Raw genomic sequence first — 22208 nt, forward strand, 5'->3', positions numbered from 1 at the left:
GTAACATAATTTGTGTCACATATCCAATAATACGCGGAAATATTTCGCAAACAATGCAACACGTTATCACTGTCGTCTCCATCTTGGTGGAATTAATATCTTCAGTGTGACGACATAATGCATCTGACGTCACATTAGTATGGTGATAAATAGATGATGATATGGGGGGAGGGTTGCTAAGGAAATCCGCCATTTTGGATCCAAGATGGCGCCTTAGCAACCCCCTTTACCTACGGCTCCATATCTTCATCACTTCATCATGCTTTTTTTTTGCGTGTGATGTCATCAATTTTAGTGTTAACGACTGAATTATCTCCCCCTGTTTCCAAAAGGTGTGTATATTTAGTGTGACGTCATTTTGACGGAATTAACTCCCCTTGTTTCTGACTTTTAACCTTCTGATTTCAGGTATTGCATCCATGGACTGTCTCTCTCTCTGCAATGCTTGACAGACCTGTTTTTTTTTTCTCTTTTCTTTTCTTTTCTGCTCTTTTTCTGCTCTTTTTAGTCATATCTTTTCATTTTCCTTGATAATCTTATACATAAAACATATTTATAAACAATAAATAGTTACAACATGCGTTTTTTACGATATAACATAATTCTTTTATTTACAATGTGCTGATTAAATCAACTAAGGTGTAAAAAAAAACCACGAATGGCTTTTTCCAAATGAAAAATAGTGTTAGTTTTCCTCGCTCAACATGGCCAATAAGTAGTGTTGTCGTGTTGTTTGAACTGAAAGAAATAGAAAAAAAAAATATCAATACATTAAAAAAACCCAACAAAAAACAGAAAAGCAAATGCACTATTTTTTACAATATACTTATACTTACATGGTAGTTTGTAATAATACTGGCCACTTGCACGTCGTTGTCTATGCATTCTTTGACGATGTTGTTTCCTAATGCACTCCTTGTCGTTTGATATGTTTTGTCGTTCCTTCCTGTACGTGTCTGCTTGCCGTTGTATTAATTGGTGCTGGCGGAGGAAGTCGGATAGACTGCATATTGTCAGAATCGTACGGTAAGCTTAAGTTGACGCCATGGTCGTCGAACGTGATGTCACTTCCATCGATCGTTATCAGCTCTTAACTCAGGCTTCTATGTAAAATCAAAAGAACATTGGAAGACGGAGGGGTCAATTTCAGTTTTAAGGGGTCAATTGCCCCCTCCAGGATTATCCCTGGGAGGCATAAACGAAAATAGCTATTTTTACCCCCACGAAAACGAAAGTTAAGATATTTCTATAAGCATATTGCATGTATAAGTATTCGTCTATTTTGTAAGACATCTATCATGTCTTGTAAAGGTTTTTTTCAAGGATTCCATACTGTAAATGCACTGGTCATAGCCAAAGATAGCTCCTTGCAAGCTGTTAGACAACCCTGTCAATTGCCGATAAACTTGTAGCTGAAGTTACTAAACAATTTCTAGCTATTCTATAGCTTTAAAACAGTTACGATTCAAGAAATATTTAGAATTGTCATGAAATACGTTTTAAAGTAAAGAAAATACCTGATAATCGTTGTTATTCGTAGACTGAACCGTTCTTCAAAGCCTGGTGTAGTGTCAACTATCCGTTCATGTGACGTCATAACCGAAAGTGAAAAGTATAAGAGTTACTTTTGGTCCCTCTGGAGTACAAGTGGTTTACAAAGATAGTACAGGGGTCCTTAATTGATTCGCAAAGTAAAGAGTGTCGCCGATTTTGATTCAGATGTAGCACCTGTTACGACAAAGGAGTGAAAACAGCTCTTTACACTTTAATAACCGTACGGATACGTGTTTAAATAACCCTTTTAGTATATACGAGTCTATACAAGTTGGTACGCGTTTCATTGTACAGCGCAAATGTCCTCTGATCCCTCATTATTTTTTCGTCTACTGTTTTTGTGACTCTACCGCGGTCCGACAATACAATGTCTTTCATCATAGAGAAGTTGACAGTCCTGTCGTTTTGTACTGTACGTTCAGGGAAAATCACCTGACCTTACACGTAGTGTTGTCTTTGTCCTTAGGTCCGGCAAAAACGAATTCCGAACTATTTGTTCACAATGGGGTAGCTTTAGATGACGTAACGGTCGTCGAACGTGACGTCACTATCATCGATGTGTATATTTCTGTGACTTCATCCAATTTAGTGTTACAGAATGAATTATCTCACCCTGTTTCCAATAGATGTGTATATTGCGTGTGACGTCATTCTGCTTCTGTTTTCATTGGCGTTACACACATTACACAAACATTTATGAAATGATGTGGAGGGTGGTTGTAGTTTGTGTATTGTGTGTGACGCCATCAATTTCGCATTACCTACGAAATTATCTCCCCTGTTTCCGCCTTTTTCTGATTCTGATTTCAGGTATTCTCTCCAGGGCTTTCTCACCAATGCTTCGTCGACCTTACAAAAACGCCATTAATAGTAACATGGAAGCCGAATTAGAAAGGCTGTGAAAAGACCAATCAGAGTTTGACCAATCAAATTTGAGCAGCTAAATGCAATGACCAATCAGATTTCGACAAATTAGATTTGAGCAACTAAATGCATCGACCAATCAGATTTGAGCAACGATATACAACACACGGTGCTGTGTACATCAACAAGATAACCCCTAAGTTTGACTTGACTGATTGTTAGCATTGATTTAAAAGAAACAGAAAACAAACGTTTTAGTTGGAAAATACCAAACTCTTTTTAGTACTAGTTATATATAAACGCGTTACATGCACTTCAGCTAAAGATGTAGACCTCACTCAGTGTTACGTGAAAATGTAACACCTTAGCTTATTTAATCAGCACATTGTGAATAAAAGAATTATATTATATTGTAAAAAACGCATATTGTAACTATTTATTGTTTGTAAATATGTTTAATGCATAAGATTATCAAGGAAAATGAAAATATAAGATTAAAAAGAGCAGAAAAGGAGTAGAACAGAAAAGAGAGAAAAAACAGGTCTGTCAAGCGTTGCAGAGAGAGAGACAGTCCATGGATGCAATATCTGAAATCAGAAGGTAAAAAGTCAGAAACAAGGGGAGTTAATTCCGTAAAAATGACGTCACACTAAATATACAGATATTCAGTCGTTAACACTAAAACTGATGACGTCACACGCAAAACCCCCCACATGATGAAGTGATGAAGATATGGGGCCATAGGTTGAGGGGGTTGCTAAGACGCCATCTTGGATCCAATATGGCGGATTTCCTTAGCAACCCCCCACCCCCACCCCCACCCCCATATCGTCATCTATTCATCACAGGGGATTGAATGCGTATATTAACATTGTAATTCCATTTTTGTTGATGGCAGTCTTAGTCAGCAGATTTTGATATTTGTGATATAAAAGCTTCAGTGTATAAAGTATTCCTATAGCCTCATTTTATGCGAGGCGGTAGTATAAGCGTCAAGATCAAATTGCTTCTGGTACATGCAATGTTTATATACACCTACGGTAATAAGCAAAACATGACATGGATTTATTCATTGCGTAAAAGCAAGACAGTCAATGGTCAAACATACATCAGGAACACTTCCGCATCATAGACAGAAAGCTTTACAAAGTACACGGGCTCAAAAATTTAGGTTTCGATACTAAAACACTGGGTTTAACTTGCTCAACATAATTCATTTTCATTTGTCTGTTGTTGGAATGCTGCAATGCAAGGTACAGGACAAATTACCATTAAATAGATCTTATGTAGTCCTGCTTGTCAATCTTATCGTGACAAGAAACTTCGTGAAGGTGTAATTTATTATGATTTTATCTTCTTATTGTTATATATACGTGTTGTTTGGTGTGTTCCGTATCTACATTATGATTGTCGTTTTTAATCCATATATAGGGTCATTTAGAAGACGGCAACCTTTCCGAGATTATTTATCATGTTCATCGCGATCGACATGAAGTGTAATGTGTGAATCTTTACATCTTTATGGTAATCTTTTTAAGCTGTCAGTCTTACGGCCCGAGATACCAGCGAATCACATTTACTTTTCCTAAAATAGTCACTGGTTGCTATACTGGCCTATATTTAGCACAGACTGTTAGTTTACACAGGAAATGGATACCATACTCATTCATCACCCTTTGGACACGTCTAGCCACTAATGGACACCACTTTCGACAGTTTATGTCATTGACACACACCAATTTGACAGACAAATACCAGAAACGTAACCATCAATTCTACAGTTAAGTTTTTTTTTATTAGATCGACGAGCAGACATATCAACATCTTGTGTAAAAGCTCCACCAGGGGGTCACAATTTACCCACGGAAAACAGACGAGTTGAAGCCATTGAAGTTAACTCTCTTAGAATATACTTTGAAGTCCCTGAGATCTGGTATCGTCTTGGGGTGTTCGATATTGAACCTGAGAAAGAATAAGAATGATCATTAAACTAAATGTATGTGACAAATAATGATCGCATTGGAATTTTGTTGAATGAGTTTCACACGATATAACTGTATCCAAGGAAACTAAAGCGAACAATACTATTACAGTCAAACAACCATAGACTGAAATAGTCATGTATAAGGGAAATGAATGGAAGTTGCAATTGTTGAAGTTGATAATTTACCTTTTCTGGGTCCTCGACTTCTGGGGGAGGCTAAGTTTTGGTTCGTGTGGCCACTCAGTCCAACTGTCTATACTGGGTAGGGGTCTTTGGTTGGACAATTTGTTTTCCGGCAAAGTTTGGGTCCGTTTGGCAAGTTCCATTTCCATTTTCAGGTCTACCATGTCCCGAATTAAGGTCGGAGGGATGGCAGGACGGAGGAATCTGGAACAGCCATCAGTAATGTCTTCATTATCCTTTTTCTCAACCTCATGATTCATTGTATCCGGTACTGTTTGGTCACTTTCGAATCCTTCAGTATAATGAAAGATAGACGGCAAACGGTACCGATACACGTCTTGTATAAGGTGATTATGGAAGTTCTGATTGGCGTCATATTCACCATCAAACATTTTTCGCTTGAGAGACATTGGTGAAAAAAACGAAGGTTCGTAAATTGATTCTCTATCGTTGTCAGCCTCACGCAATACTTCCGGTGGGGCGCTACCAAACTTGTCCATCACATGACTACACGCACCATCACTGTGTCTGTCACATGGAGGCTGAATAAAAAAAACAGGGCATGACATCGGTTGACTTTCATCTGGAACCACGCAATCGAGACACATTGTCTGATTTACGTCGCTCTCTGACGTCACATCCACAGGATACATACTGCTGTAACGAGAGGAGCAGTACAGCTTCCGGTGTGTGTCCTCTATGGCGGACCGTGTGGACGGCGGTAACACGTGGTCTCCTGTAACATAACCATAAACATTCTCTTAAAGATAATTTTTCTGAAAGTCAGTTTAAAAACTTCACCAGCCCGGATGTTTCAAAATAGTGTTCCCGTGTATTCATTGGATATATGACAAAACAGACCTCCCTGTAGCACACCGTACATTGTATAGACATTCATAACCACAGAAGTTCTTCCAGTTCATTATTTTCCAACCTGAAGTTAACTTCGTGTATATTGGCTATATCTATCCATAACTTATCTCTTATAACATTCGTAAAATCACATCTTAACACAACATGTTCTGTATGATTTGCAGTGTTACTGCTTCTAATTGTTACAATAAGATTCATTATAAACTGTATAAAGGGCATTTCTTTGATAACAACTATAGACAGTGCGGTTGTAACTTATCATGAATATGTATAAATTTTGCTCAAATCATAGTCATTTGAGATACGTTCACTAAAATCATTTTCCTGTTTGATTGAAACAGACACTTTCACTATAGTTTTCCAGTTTCTCTCATCAGGAAAATTACAATTATTTATAAGTTCATGCACATATTTGTACAGACTATACTTCAATTGTATCCATCAACAGAACTGCTGTAATCAATGGATTCAAAAAGATCTTATCTGATAACGTATTCCTGCCCATACTACATAGCCTTCCAAAAATAGTAATCTCTTGACGTTAATAATACTTTCTATGGATGACCATCCTATTTTCTTCTTTCAAATCCTTGTATAGATTTTATTACAACATTGTGAGCCCGTTCTAATATAAGAATTTCTGTTCGTGACAAATACCAAAGTTCGCAACCATACAGTGCCGAAGCATATACCGTATGTTTGATTAACTTACATGAAGTGTAAGTGGGTTTAAAGCTCTTGGATGTAATCCGTTCCGTATGAGTCTCATGGTATCACTTTTTAACTTACAACATGCTCTAGAGATGCGATTGAAAGAATTTAATTTAGAAGTTAATGCAACACCAACATGAATAATGGTTTCCTTTTGGTATTATGATTTTCATTTTTTTGGTCTTGGTCCCAGAAAAAACCAATCTCCATTTCTTGCTATATTTTTCGCAAATATCTAACATACATCTAACATCGCTGACTCTATTAGCAATCAATGTGATATCGTCAGCTTGAGTAGGAACATTTACAGTTATTCCCATTACAGTGCAACTTTTACCGCTTTTCTCTATTTGATTCAGTACAATCTAATTAAAATTATATCTTCACATCGCTCCCGCTTACTGATATGTCGCGTTGAAGATTTAACAACATCCCGTAGAGGGTCACGTCAGAGGTCAACATGAATGCATTATCGTATTTATAACAAGCTAATCAAAACGCGACATAACTCTTTCTTTAAACCAATCAGAAAGCAGGACCTGTAGCATTTAATGCAGACACCTCGTAGCCTTTTTCGTCTGCTCCAGTGATTGTTTGAATATTGCGAAGCCTGTCATTGGTTAATTTTAGTTTCAGGTTGTTAAACTTTTAAACGACAACATCACCAGAAGAGGAAGTCTCTCTTATTTCAAAGCAAAATCCACAAATTCTACAAACGTTGTCTTGTAGATAGACACGGCGTGGTGTCATGGGCGCCGCCATTTTCGATGCTCATTTGACACCTCTCTGCAAGTCATAGCAAGTGTGTTCCGAAATCATTACATCATCACTTACAGAAATGCATAAGCTCTCATCTGATTGGTTAATGCAAAGGTCGCCTGAACATGACCATCTACGGGATGTTGTTAGATCTTCAACGCGACATATCAGTAAACGGGAGCGATGTGAAGATATAATTTTAATTAGATTGGATTCAGTAGATCATTAATAAAAACTAAGTACATTTTTGCTGACAATGCTCTTCCTTGTAAGATACCCCGTTGGACGTTAACCCACCTCGATGTATGGTTATTAGCTATTATACAACTTCGCACACCAGTATTCATACATTTTAAGATTACCCATACCTTTGATTTAAGTCCTATTTCATGTAACTTGTACAACAATCCAACGTGCCAAACAGTATCGAAAGTTTTGTTCCTGTCCAGAAATGCTACAGTAACATGTCAAAATAGGACTGATTCTATCATCAATAATAGTTTCGAATATTTTAAAAATAACTGGAAGTAAGGTTACACTTCTGTAGCTATTCGAATCCTATCTGGGTTTATTATTACCTTTATATCATGTAACGATTTGCCTTCTTTTACGTAATTTCCAATAAAATGATGAAGTTATATTAATGTTTAACTACAAATTAATCTCACAAAAAGATCCGTTTTATTATTGGTTTACTGGCAAAACTATTTGTTAGTTGGACAAAACCTGTGCCCAAAATAAAGATTTTCATTATTCAGAATCATGGACTTTTTTTTCAGTATTGAGGCAAAATTGCATGAGATTAAGTTTTCAACATCAGAGCTTGGACACATTTGTACACTTATCTTGCCAAAATAAACATTTCCAATAAGTTCTGCACACACACAAATGGATATAAAATGCTTGTAAGCATTTGCTTGTCCTTTTTCAAATTACATGTTACAGAAATAGGTAAATTGTTTATTTTGGCATAAGTTAACACCAAATCGGCACGATTGGTCAAATTAGATGGGTTTTTTTTTTTTTTTTGTATGTGAATGTACCATTTTTCGTGCATTAATATAAGATAAAATGTGATGTTTAAAGAAGCTAGAAATAGACTCATATGGTCACTGAGATTAAGTAATTAGTATGTTCTGCATTTAAATAGAAAACAAAAGCCAATATTGTCAAGCTAAAAATGCTTTTAGGCCATTTTCATAGTTCAATAACTTTTCAATGCAATACCTCTGCTGTATCATTTTGGTAAATCTGTAATATATATTTCAGTTGGTCTTGCTATACGTTTAATCTTATATATCCAGTATCGTAAAAGAGGTAGATATTACACTTCAAAAGTGGTCAGATATGTGATTTTCCCGTATTTTCTTGATCCTATAGAAGGTCAGAATAATATTTTACCAAAGTTTGATTCCAGGAGACTTTTTTCCTGTTATAATACTGATAACTACCATTGCAAAAAACAAAACAAAAAAACAAAATTCTGTTGCAATTAGTTTGAGGTTTTGGCTGATTAAGCGTAGGGTGACTAGACTACAAAGGGTATAAACTCATGAGCAAGTCCGTGAGCAATGCTATTGGGCTCGGAGCATACTTGGATGGAAAGATAGCAAATCTTTCAAAGTCAAAGGTGTTCAAGTGTGTTAAAATTTTGATCGACTTCTAAATGATAAGGGCGTCTAGAGTGATGGTATTGGCTATTCAATTTAATTTGTTCGCCACTTATTCTTTTGGGCCTCTTGTTCAAACAAATAACAAAGTTTCAAGGAAAAGAATACCAATGCTCCAATAGAATTATGTGAAGCAAACGTAGTCTCAAAAAGATGAAAAACATCCTTGAAACAAAGCCATCCTACCATTTTCGTCTTTTCTTTCCGGGTTATGCAGGGGAAACACGTCCACATGTGGGTCACACACCACGTGACGGTCAGTTTTTCGGGGAGTCTCCATACCACTGCAATTCAGAGATGAACAAGAAGATACAGTATGTATTATTATACTTCTGTAAGAATGTCCTCGTAAAATGTTCAACAGAATATTAAGCTATTATACTCAAGATAAACATATTTATTGTACAACGAAGGGGGGGGGGGGGGGGGGGAATTGGTGAAAATACATGATTTTTAAAGAAAATTATCAGACTTGGGGGGTTTCCTGAAGCCCCAAAAACCCCTCTGGATCCGCCACTGGCATCCTAAGTCTACGAGCTAGTGTATTATGTTACTAGGCAGCACTAAACCCCCCATAGCAACCCTATCATGATGATACAATAGTATATCACAAATACCTGTAATCTGCTTCCAGAGGCTTGGGCAATCTGAAAAAATAAACAGAAAGTCATCTGACAATACCAAAATGTAGTAGCATTTTTCTCGAAATCATTTATCACTTGCGACACGATTCTGTGTATTTGAGCTGAACACATAATCATGTGTATGGATGTGCTCCATTACTATGACATTCCCCGGCTTTGAAGGTCCAAGGATAACAGTCACTGTATTGATTGAACGATTCACCAACGCGATAAAGGTAACAAGAAATATAGTGTAATCATTAAGACGACATTATGAAACTGTTACAGTGTGTTGTTTATCTTTGTTTGTCATGCGACAACCAAAACAAAAATCTTTAAATCTCGGTCACTTCCTGTGAGGTGGGCGGAGTACAACAGCTTTTACAGAAAGACGTTTGAACTGACTTCGTCGCAATGTGTCTAAATGTTCGGGAACATTCGGGGACATCCAGGGATGTACGTGTATACTACAACTACATTGTATGAACAGTTTTGTAATGCTTCAATAATACTACATGTAAGCAATTAAAATATATTGTATGATTGGTAGATTTTTTTAGATTGTTTCAAAGTTGTTGTAAAGTAAAAGGATGTGGTGAGAACAAGACTAAGGGAGATAACTCGTAAAGGATTGGAAGAACTCGCCTGTGGTTGCCGAAGGTATCGATTGGGTTATGACTTCCGGCGACTTCTGCTTGGTGACAACAGTCAAAGTTACTGCGGCTGTAAATGAAATAGATCAAGTAAGATAAAAACAGATCACGCGTGTTCTACCCTTGTGGGCTGTATGCTTGCCGTACTTATTACGTATATTTGATATTGGAAACGTTCAACATTTCCGTAACTAGGACGTTTCTCAGCCTTTCAAAGTTTTGAAAACATGTATAGGTTTTAGGTAAATACACCTATTGAGTGTTGCTAACAAATTGTTACATTATGGAGCAAAATTTTGGTCGTGTGATTTTACTCACAATCCCAAGAGTCCATCAGATAACCGACAGTCCCTCCCGTCTTCATTGAGGACGTCATACTCCCCCCAGCGCGAGTTCTGCCGGGGCGACCACGACTGGTTATCGGCAGTCCCAGGGGTCCTGTAACAAAAACGGGTTGGATGCTTCTTACGTTTAATTCTATTTATTTTGATGAAGTTGCAAGGTCTCAATCAAACAATACTTTATAGCAATCGTTTTACGACTTTTAATTAACGCCGACATCTGTCCTATAAGGCTTCACTTCATATAAGATACATGTTGTTCTAATGTGTAACTTAAAACCAGGGAAAAGAAGGAATAGTAAAAATATTGAAAGATAGCTGTTGTCATTCTATTTTGTATTGGTGTTAACTATGGACGCAAACTGAAAACATCGATAATATGTTAGCAGTCACAACAATATACCAAAAGGTACTTGTCAGTCTAAGCCACTCGGCAGCATGTCACATTTCTGGGTACTAGTCAGTCTAAGCCACTCGGCAGCATGTCACACTTGAGGGTACTAGTCAGTCTAAGCTACTCGGCAGCATGTCACACTTGAGGCTACTAGTCAGTCTTAGCCACTCGGCAGCATGTCACACTTGAGGCTACTAGTCAGTCTAAGCCACTCAGCAGCATGTCATCCTTGAGGGTACCTTTCAGTCTAAGTCACTCGGCAGCATGCCACACGTAATGGTACTTGTCAGTCTAAGACACTCGGCAGCATGTCACACTTGAGGGTACTAGTCAGTCTAAGCCACGCGACAGCATGTCATACGTAATGGTACTTGTCAGTCTCAGACACTCGGCAGCATGTCACACTTGAGGGTACTTGTCAGTCTAAGCCACTCGGCAACATGTCACAATTGAGGGTACTAGTCAGTATAAGCCACCCGGTAGCATGTCACACTTGAGGGTACTTGTCAGTCTAAGCCACTCGGCAACATGTCACAATTGAGGGTACTAGTCTAGGCCACTCGGCAGCATGTCACCCTTGAGGGTACTTGTCAGTCTAAGCCACTCGGCAGCATGTCACACTTGAGGCTACTAGTCAGTCTAAGCCACTCAGCAGCATGTCATCCTTGAGGGTACTTGTCAGTCTAAGTCATGCGGCAGCATGTCACACGTAATGGTACTTGTCAGTCTCAGACACTCGGCAGCATGTCACACTTGAGGGTACTAGTCAGTCTAAGCCACTGGGCAACATGTCACAATTGAGGGTACTAGTCAGTATAAGCCACCCGGCAGCATGTCACACTTGAGGGTACTAGTCAGTCTAAGCCACTGGGCAACATGTCACAATTAAGGGTACTAGTCAGTGTAAGCCACCCTGCAGCATGTCACACTTAAGGGTACTAGTCAGTCTAAGCCACTCGGCAACATTTCACAATTGAGGGTACTAGTCTAAGCCACTCGGCATCATGTCACCCTTGAGGGGACTTGTCAGTCTAAGCCACTCGGCAGCATGTCACACGTGAGGGCACTAGTCAGTTTAAGCCACTCGGCAGCATGTCACAATTGAGGATACTAGTCAGTATAAGCCACCCGGCAGCATGTCACACTTATGGGTATTAGTCAGTCTAAGCCACTCGGCAACATGTCACAATTGAGGGTACTAGTCTAAGCCACTCGGCAGCATGTCGCCCTTGAGGGTACTTGTCAGTCTAAGCCACTCGGCAGCATGTCACACTTGAGGGCACTAGTCAGTTTAAGCCACTCGGCAGCATGTCACAATTGAGGGTACTAGTCAGTCTAAGCCACCCGGCAGCATGTCACACTTGAGGGTACTAGTCAGTCTTAGCCACTCGCCAACATGTCACAATTGAGGGTAGTAGTCTAAGCCGCTCGGCAGCATGTCACCCTTGAGGGTACTTGTCAGTCTAAGCCACTCGGCAGCAAGTCATTCTTGAGGGTACTAGTCAGCCTAAGCCACTCGGCAGCATGTCACACTTGAGGGTACTAGTCAGTCTAAGCCACTCGGCAGCATGTCACACTTGAGGGTACTAGTCAGTCTAAGCCACTCAGCAGCATGTCACACTTGAGGGTACTAGTCAGTCTTAGCCTTTCATGATAAAATGTGAAATCATCATTCATGAAAAAAATATTTTGATTTTAAAGGCGAAGGTGGCTGACGGTTTCTGGTAGCATTTTACTAAGGCAACAGATAACAAGAGATAACATTTGATTATTAAGCATTAAGATACTGATTAAATTGCTTTTCATATAGAAAAACAACTGCAACGGTAGCCCGGGGGTCAGTTCTAAATGCAAAATCAAGAGATTTGAGTAATTAAATCGGCGATAACTATATCAAATGTGGATTTCTGAATGTACATATAAGCCCGTAACGCTAGTTCAGGCCCTAGAGGAACCAGAGCCGTTCTGAGGCCAGCACAAGCAATTAACTTACAGGAGGTCGTTTGGAGATAATAAAACGTTATTGAATTGGACCGATGGGGGTTACCAGCAAATATTCATTGACAGCAGAAGTCGATTAATAACAGCAAAAAACACTTCTGTGAAAAGAGGTGAATTGCAAACAGTACAGAAGTGCAAAAATTGAGATGAGTGTATAACATTACGGGAGGGTCCGACTGGGAACAGGATTGGAGACACAAATGATTAAATAAGATTAGTTGAATAGGAGACAGTAACTAATTACAGAAATAGTTAAACAGGAGACAGTAACTCATTACAGTAAAAAGTGAAATAGCAGACAGTAACAAATTACAGGAATAGTTAAATAGGAGACAGTTATCCATTACAGAAATAGTTAAATAGGAGACAGTAACCCATTACAGAAATAGTTAAATAGGAGACAGTTGTAACTCATTACAGAAACAGTTAAATAAGAGACAGTAACTAATTACAGAAATAATAAAATAAGAGACAGTTGTAACTCATTACAGAAAAAAGTGAAATAGGAGACAGTAACAAATTACAGAAATAATAAGAGACAATTGTAACTCAATAAAAAAAAGTTAAATAGGAGACAGTAACCATTTACAGAAACAGTTAAAAAGGAGACAGTAACCAATTACATAAACAGTTAAATAGGAGACAATGACCAAATACAGAAATAGTTAAAAAGGAGACAGTAACCAATTACAGAAACAGTTAAATAGGAGACAGTAACCAATTACAGAAACAGTTAAATAGGACACAGTAACCAACTACAGAAACAGTTAAATAGGAGACAGTAACCAACTACAGAAACAGTTAAATAGGAAACATTTGTAACTCATTACAAAAAAAAGTGAAATAGGAGACAGTAACCAATTACAGAAACAGTTAAATAGGAGTCAGTAACCCATTACAGAAATAGTTAAATAGGAGACAGAAACAGTTTAATAGGAATCAGTTACTCATTACAGAAATAATAAAATAAGAGACAGTTGTAACTCATTACAGAAATAGTTAAATAGGAGACAGTAACCAATTACAGAAATAGTTAAATAGGAGTCAGTAACCCATTACAGAAATAGTTAAATAGGAGACAGAAACAGTTTAATAGGAATCAGTTACTCATTACAGAAATAATAAAATAAGAGACAGTTGTAACTCATTACAGAAATAGTTAAATAGGAGACATTAACCAATTACAGAAACAGTTAAATAGGACACAGTAACCAACTACAGAAACAGTTAAATAGGAGCCAGTGACCAATTACAGAAATAGTTAAACAGGAGACAGTAGCCAATTACAGAAACAGTTAAATAGGAGACAGCAAACAATTACAGAAACAGTTAAATAGGACACAGTAACCAACTACAGAAACAGTTAAATAGGAGCCAGTAACCAATTACAGAAATAGTTAAATAGGAGACAGTAGCCAATTACAGAAACAGTTAAATAGGAGACAGTAAACAATTACAGAAACAGTTAAATAGGACACAGTAACCAACTACAGAAACAGTTAAATAGGAGCCAGTNATTACAGAAATAGTTAAATAGGAGTCAGTACCCCATTACAGAAACAGTTAAATAGGAGACAGAAACAGTTGAATAGGAATCAGTTACTCATTACAGAATTATTAAAATAAGAGACAGTTGTAACTCATTACAGAAATAGTTAAATAGGACACAGTAACCAACTACAGAAACAGTTAAATAGGACACAGTAACCAACAACAGAAACAGTTAAATAGGAGACAGTAACCAATTACAGAAACAGTTAAATAGGACACAGTAACCAACTACAGAAACAGTTAAATAGGACACAGTAACCAACTACAGAAACAGTTAAATAGGACACAGTAACCAACTACAGAAACAGTTAAATAGGACACAGTAACCAACACCAGAAACAGTTAAATAGGAGACAGTAACCAATTACAGAAACAGTTAAATAGGACACAGTAACCAACACCAGAAACAGTTAAATAGGAGACAGTAACCAATTACAGAAACAGTTAAATAGGACACAGTAACCAACTACAGAAACAGTTAAATAGGACACAGTAACCAACTACAGAAACAGTTAAATAGGACACAGTAACCAACAACAGAAACAGTTAAATAGGAGACAGTAACCAATTACAGAAATAGTTAAATAGGAGTCAGTACCCCATTACAGAAACAGTTAAATAGGAGACAGAAACAGTTGAATAGGAATCAGTTACTCATTACAGAATTATTAAAATAAGAGACAGTTGTAACTCATTACAGAAATAGTTAAATAGGAGCCAGTAACCAATTACAGAAATAGTTAAATAGCAGACAGTAATCCATTACAGAAATAGTTAAATAGCAGACAGTGACCAATTACAGAAATAGTTAAATAGGAGACAGTAACCCATTACAGAAATAGTTAAATAGGAGACAGTAACCCATTACAGAAATAGTTAAATAGGAGACAGAAACAGTTTAATAGGAATCAGTTACTCATTACAGAAATAATAAAATAAGAGACAGTTGTAACTCATTACAGAAATAGTTAAATAGGAGCCAGTAACCAATTACAGAAATAGTTAAATAGCAGACAGTGACCAATTACAGAAATAGTTAAATAGAAGACAGTGACCAATTACAGAAATAGTTAAATAGGAGTCAGTAACCCATTACAGAAATAGTTAAATAGGAGACAGTGACCAATTACAGAAACAGTTAAATAGGAGACAGTGACCAATTACAGAAATAGTTAAATAGGAGACAGTAACCAATTAGGCCTACAAAAATAGTTAAATAGGAGTCAGTAACCCATTACAGAAATAGTTAAATAGGAGACAGAAACAGTTTAATAGGAATCAGTTACTCATTACAGAAATAATAAAATAAGAGACAGTTGTAACTCATTACAGAAATAGTTAAATAGGACACAGTAACCAACTACAGAAACAGTTAAATAGGACACAGTAACCAACTACAGAAACAGTTAAAAAGGAAACAGTAACCCATTACAGAAACAGTTAAATAGGAGACAGTAATGAAAGTTTGATATTTAGAAATATTTAAACTTCTGTAAACCCTGTCCTTTTTTTAAAATATTTTATGATAAGAACTCACCAAAAATCCAACGTAAAACATATAATGTTATTAAAAATGACTTAAGTTATGTTGATAGTTCATCAACGTGTAAATATGTTGTTGAAAAAACAGATTCCTTAATGACTTGGTAAAACCCATGCCGCATGTAGATTTAAGTAGGCTAGCATTGATATATTGCACGAGGAAGACGTATACAAATAACCTACACAATTGTACACTACTTATTGCTAATGATGGTGGTGTATGTTGCTGGTACGTCTCTGGTCTTACCTCGCAAACTGTGAGAGAGGATCCTGTCCATAGATTGCCGACATTTTGCTGATCAGCCCCGCCTGAGTGTGCCTGACAACCAGCTCGTGACGTGACAATGGATATGACGTCACAATGGGAAGAACGTCATAGTAAAGAATTGGCAAAAGGTATCACGCTTACCGCTTGGTGTCTTTTCATCCGGAATTTCTAACGAATAACATTGGATATTTCACGTTTACAAATGGAGTAAACATTATTCAGATGAGGAAATCCGATTGAAATGTCGTGTATGTGAACGATGAACATTCTTTGAAATTACCTCCTTGAAACTAAAAGATCGCTTGTTTTTTTGTTCAGTGTGTTAGAGTAGCCTCATGTACATTTTCGGATGGCAACTGTTATTACGTCTGCACATAAATGAAATTGAGAAATTTGCTGTTATGCTGTTATATTCATGTCATTAGAAGCTATGGGGGTACAGTTACAGAGTTTTAGGGAAACAGCTATAGACATTCTATTAAATAATACCCATAGAATCTAGAGGACAAATCGAGAAGTCCAGGCAGCATAGTTATGGAGTATAGAGATCATATTATATGGCGTTTTTGGAACACAGCTATTGACGCTTGGGGAAAACTATGCAGATTTAGAAACACCTTCAGCTATCGAGTATAAGGAAATATATTTGTGCTTGGGGAAAACTATGGAGATTTAGTAACACCTTCAGCTATCGAGTCTAAGGGAATCTATTTAAATGAAGTATACTATGTAGGGAACACAGATAGAGTATATTGGAACACAGCTATTGATGCTTGGGGATAACTATGGAGATTTAGTAACACCTTCAGCTATCGAGTCTAAGGGAATATATTTAAATGAAGTATACTATGTAGGGAACACAGATAGAGTATATTGGAACACAGCTGCGGAGACTACAGATTGGGACACACATATGCTATTGCTATCGTATCTAGTAATTATATCAAAGTTTATTTAACTTAAAATAAGATAATCCGACACGTACACATCTATCTCAATCAGTTGATACTGCAGTCATGCACGACTTATTTTAAACAAAACAAGTTTAGTTGTTTGTAGGAGACTTATGTTGACGAACACGAACTGTAAATACTAGTACGTCCGAAAGGGATTAAATCTTCATACCGTAAGTAAAGAAGGATAGTAGACATTGAATTATATACATGTTGAAATGGATTTCCATTATGCGATGGAATTGCACATTTCATTTCGATTGTGCTTGCAAAGATTCATATTTCACTTACAAAAGCTTTGTCCTTTTAGTTTATCCGACGGGAATAATTCAATCCAATCGATAACACTTATTGTTTGGTTTAGGATGAGGGAAACAAATATCACTATCGGAAAATGAAATATCGCATCATGTTTTAAAATCCTTACATACAAGTGGTTCCGATGCTGTGGGAGAAATACAATAATCTATTGATTTCGATTGTTCGAAGAACAAAATCTGGAATAGCACTACAGTTTCATGATACATGGGCCAGCTATCTTAAATGTCCTACATAGGGTTAATAACAAACTGTTCCGTATTCTACAAATACATAAAAATAATGTTTAGATGGCGGGGGGTCAACCCTTACCTATGGAAAACTAACATTATTCCTGGCCCCGTTTTCTTTCCGTTTTTCATTTTTGCACCCAAGAAGGTATTATATCATGTTGTTTAAAATCAGACAACACATTTTTAAACCCATTCAAGGACAAATGGGGCGTCATTAATTTACACCACAATCTTTACTTTATGGTTATGTTAAAAAATGCTTCCTCTTCGTAAGATAGACAAAGTTTTACGCGATAGTACATTTTTTAAGGGCTGGACAGACTGCTTCCTGTATTATTTTGATACGAAATCCTTTTTTTTTAATGAATAATTTTATTAATCATTTAGTTTAGTGGGCAAAATGTAGATGTGCGTCTACATTTGTACATGTTTTTATACTTTCTCGACAGTTGACAATAAACCAATATTCAACATGTGGATTTTTAAAAGTTCAAAAACCGGCAAATTTCTGTATCTTGCTAATTCAAGCTCATCAAGCTTATGTGAGGTGCCCTATATCACGATGCACGGCTTTACATTATATGTACGTCTGGGCCTGTTACCTTACAGTTCCCTGGGACAAGGGAGTCGATATTACACTTTACATGGCTTGTACATGGTTCTCCTGATCCTGGTGTGAGTAAATGGGTGAGTGAGGGGTAATATATGTTTAGAAAATGTTTAAATTGCTTAAATAGTTTCTCGAAAAGAAGATCAAAACCTTACCTAATTTTTCTTTTTGTGTGTGTGCTGATTTAAAAATTAATATAAAATAATTTAATGCTTGAAGTATTCATGCATTTGGTATCGAAATAAGGAGGATTTTATTTTCAAACATCTTGATGAGAAACTTGTGAAAAAATCGCTATTTTTGATCTTCTTTCGTCCGCATATGTGATTATTTGCTCAGAGAAAAAACCGGTTTTCAAAACCAAACTCAGATGTAGTATTCTAACGCCTATAAATGTGTGTTATACAATGTATTACAGTCTATAAATGTGTGTTATACAATGTATTACAGTCTATAAATATATGTTATACAATGTATTAAAGTCTATAAATGTGTGTTATACAATGTATTACAGTCTATAAATGTGTGTTATACAATGTATTACAGTCTATTTGTGATTGAGTTTTGTTATTTTTGTATGGGTGTCACATGTCTGAAAACGTTATTCTAATAGTGCGTATATTTGCATTCCATTACAGATGAAAAGAGAAAGAAGGCAGTGTGTATCCTTAATGAAAACTGGCCCTGTAGTATGAAGTACCTGAGCAATGTGAAGAGCTTAAGAGCCTTACACACACCTGATTAACGCGCCCAGTATATAATAACCAAGTCGACACAAGTTGGGTTAAATAATTAAGCCAACACGAGTTTTATTATATGTAGTTAAAAAGGTACAAAATCCTACTAATCGAAAGATTATGCACTGTACAAGTTATTTAAAAATCGCTCGTACACTCGGTTCGTTAATTTGAAAGACTGATTTTTAAAGATTGAATGTACTGTACTCAAATGAACACATCGGGATAGAATCGAAGTCAGAGTAAGACGTTTTTTTAGAAAGTTTTGATTGAACATTTCTTGATAGTAATGATACATGTAATAATACGTTGTAATTTCATCATGTTTTCGTACTTTGTCTTCCATTTTTCTGGTTTAATTCTACCTTTGTATTGAGTAGTATCAAGTTTTCACAAGTGTGTTGAAGTCCTCCAACCTTTTCACCACAGAATATTATCGTAGTATATGGAACATTGATATAACAAAGACTAAGATATGGAACATTGATATAACAAAGACTAAGATATGGAACATTGATATAACAAAGACTAAGATATGGAACATTGATGAAACAAAGACTAAGATATGGAACATTGATGAAACAAAGACTAAGATATGGAACATTGATGAAACAAAGACTAAGATATGGAACATTGATGAAACAAAGACTAAGATATGGAACATTGATGAAACAAAGACTAAGATATGGAACATTGATGAAACAAAGACTAAGATATGGAACATTGATGAAACAAAGACTAAGATATGGAACATTGATGAAACAAAGACTAAGATATGGAACATTGATGAAACAAAGACTAAGATATGGAACATTGATGAAACAAAGACTAAGATATGGAACATTGATGAAACAAAGACTAAGATATGGAACATTGATGAAACAAAGACTAAGATATGGAACATTGATGAAACAAAGACTAAGATATGGAACATTGATGAAACAAAGACTAAGATATGGAACATTGATGAAACAAAGACTAAGATATGGAACATTGATGAAACAAAGACTAAGATATGGAACATTGATGAAACAAAGACTAAGATATGGAACATTGATGAAACAAAGACTAAGATATGGAACATTGATGAAACAAAGACTAAGATATGGAACATTGATGAAACAAAGACTAAGATATGGAACATTGATGAAACAAAGACTAAGATATGGAACATTGATGAAACAAAGACTAAGATATGGAACATTGATGAAACAAAGACTAAGATATGGAACATTGATGAAACAAAGACTAAGATATGGAACATTGATGAAACAAAGACTAAGATATGGAACATTGATGAAACAAAGACTAAGATATGGAACATTGATGAAACAAAGACTAAGATATGGAACATTGATGAAACAAAGACTAAGATATGGAACATTGATGAAACAAAGACTAAGATATGGAACATTGATGAAACAAAGACTAAGATATGGAACATTGATGAAACAAAGACTAAGATATGGAACATTGATGAAACAAAGACTAAGATATGGAACATTGATGAAACAAAGACTAAGATATGGAACATTGATGAAACAAAGACTAAGATATGGAACATTGATGAAACAAAGACTAAGATATGGAACATTGATGAAACAAAGACTAAGATATGGAACATTGATGAAACAAAGACTAAGATATGGAACATTGATGAAACAAAGACTAAGATATGGAACATTGATGAAACAAAGACTAAGATATGGAACATTGATGAAACAAAGACTAAGATATGGAACATTGATATAACAAAGACTAAGATATGGAACATTGATGAAACAAAGACTAAGATATGGAACATTGATGAAACAAAGACTAAGATATGGAACATTGATATAACAAAGACTAAGATATGGAACATTGATGAAACAAAGACTAAGATATGGAACATTGATGAAACAAAGACTAAGATATGGAACATTGATGAAACAAAGACTAAGATATGGAACATTGATATAACAAAGACTAAGATATGGAACATTGATGAAACAAAGACTAAGATATGGAACATTGATGAAACAAAGACTAAGATATGGAACATTGATGAAACAAAGACTAAGATATGGAACATTGATATAACAAAGACTAAGATATGGAACATTGATAAAACAAAGACTAAGATATGGAACATTGATATAACAAAGACTAAGATATGGAACATTGATATAACAAAGACTAAGATATGGAACATTGATATAACAAAGACTAAGATATGGAACATTGATGAAACAAAGACTAAGATATGGAACATTGAAACAAAGACTAAGACAGATCAAGTACAATTCGTTTCTACAATTTGTTTGATTAATTGGATTGTCGCTGTTGACATTTTACCATTTTACAGCAATATATATATCAGCCACCAATCTAGAGACGAAGCTATCTGACATATGTATCTTGTTCGGCTCCATACAGTTTCATCTCTCTGAGCACTCAATTTTATGTTACTGTCGTTATCATACATGTATATAAAACATAGTTCGTTTCTCCACATGAAATGTTTGCTGTTTCATATTAATAAAAGTGTTTGAATCACCATATTACTCGCAAAATCGAGAGATTTACAGAACTAAAAAAAACCGATAATGACTCCATTTTTTCTGTAGTCTGGCCTTACATGGAGTTAAAATAACTGGAATAATTAAGATTTTATCGTCACCTATCAGCTTGACCGGACTAACCAGGTTTCCTGTCATCATAAACCAGCGTTACCTGGCGAACAAAAGTAAACGTAACTGGAATAATGAAACTTCTATCGTTACCTACCAACTTGACGGAATAACCAGATTTCCTGTCGTCACCAACCAGCGAACCCTGGCTAACAAATATCTTCTCACCATTAACAAGCTTGATCGAACTAATCAGGTTTCCTGTCGTTTCAAACCAGCGTAACCGGCCGACTAATGAGGTTTCTATAATCATAAAACAGCTTGACCGGACTAACTAGGTTTCATGCCATCATCAACTAGCTTGGCTGTACTAACTAGGTTTTCTGTTATTACAAACTAGCGTGACCAGACTAACAAAGTTCCTATAATCATAAACCAGCTTGACCGGACTAACAAGGTTTCATGTCATCACAAACCAGCGTTAACTGGCTAACAAAGATCCTATCATCATCAACTAGCTTGGCTGGACTAACTAGGTTTCCTGTCATCACAAACCAGCGTAACCTGGCTAACAATGTTCTTATCATCATTAACCAACTTTACCGGGCTAACCATCACATACCAACGTAACCTTGTTAACAAAGTTTTTTTTATCACAAACTAGCTTGACCGGACTAACTAGGTTTTCTGTCATCACTAAATTGTAACCAGACTAACGAGGTTACATTGTATAACAGACGTTATAACAGATAGGAACTAGGTTATTTTTAATCT

The 22208-nt window shown here is 36.2% G+C and overlaps 1 protein-coding gene across 1 annotated transcript; it reads right to left on the reverse strand.

Annotated features, from left to right (window-relative positions):
* Positions 1-4194: 4194 nt before the first annotated feature.
* On the reverse strand, positions 4195-16055 carry LOC110467176. Its single transcript, XM_021524147.1, has 7 exons — positions 15951-16055; positions 10193-10312; positions 9867-9944; positions 9216-9245; positions 8785-8882; positions 4589-5321; positions 4195-4380 (listed from the first exon to the last, which is right to left on the reverse strand). Exons 1-7 carry the CDS (start codon positions 15992-15994, stop codon positions 4275-4277), a joined length of 1209 nt encoding a protein of 402 aa, XP_021379822.1. The 5' UTR covers positions 15995-16055; the 3' UTR covers positions 4195-4274.
* Positions 16056-22208: the final 6153 nt, after the last annotated feature.

The sequence above is a fragment of the Mizuhopecten yessoensis genome, unplaced genomic scaffold, assembly GCF_002113885.1.
Source record: "Mizuhopecten yessoensis strain PY_sf001 unplaced genomic scaffold, ASM211388v2 scaffold11165, whole genome shotgun sequence".
Classification (NCBI taxonomy): domain Eukaryota; kingdom Metazoa; phylum Mollusca; class Bivalvia; order Pectinida; family Pectinidae; genus Mizuhopecten; species Mizuhopecten yessoensis.

Coding starts and splice junctions, on each gene's coding strand:
- LOC110467176 (XM_021524147.1), bottom strand. CDS start 15,994: ATGTCGGCAATCTATGGACAGGATCCTCTCTCACAGTTTGCGAG. Junction 9,246..9,866: donor GATACCTTCGGCAACCACAG/GCGAGTTCTTCC, acceptor TTATTTTTTCAG/ATTGCCCAAGCCTCTGGAAG. Junction 5,322..8,784: donor GGAAAGAAAAGACGAAAATG/GTAGGATGGCTT, acceptor GTTATGTTACAG/GAGACCACGTGTTACCGCCG.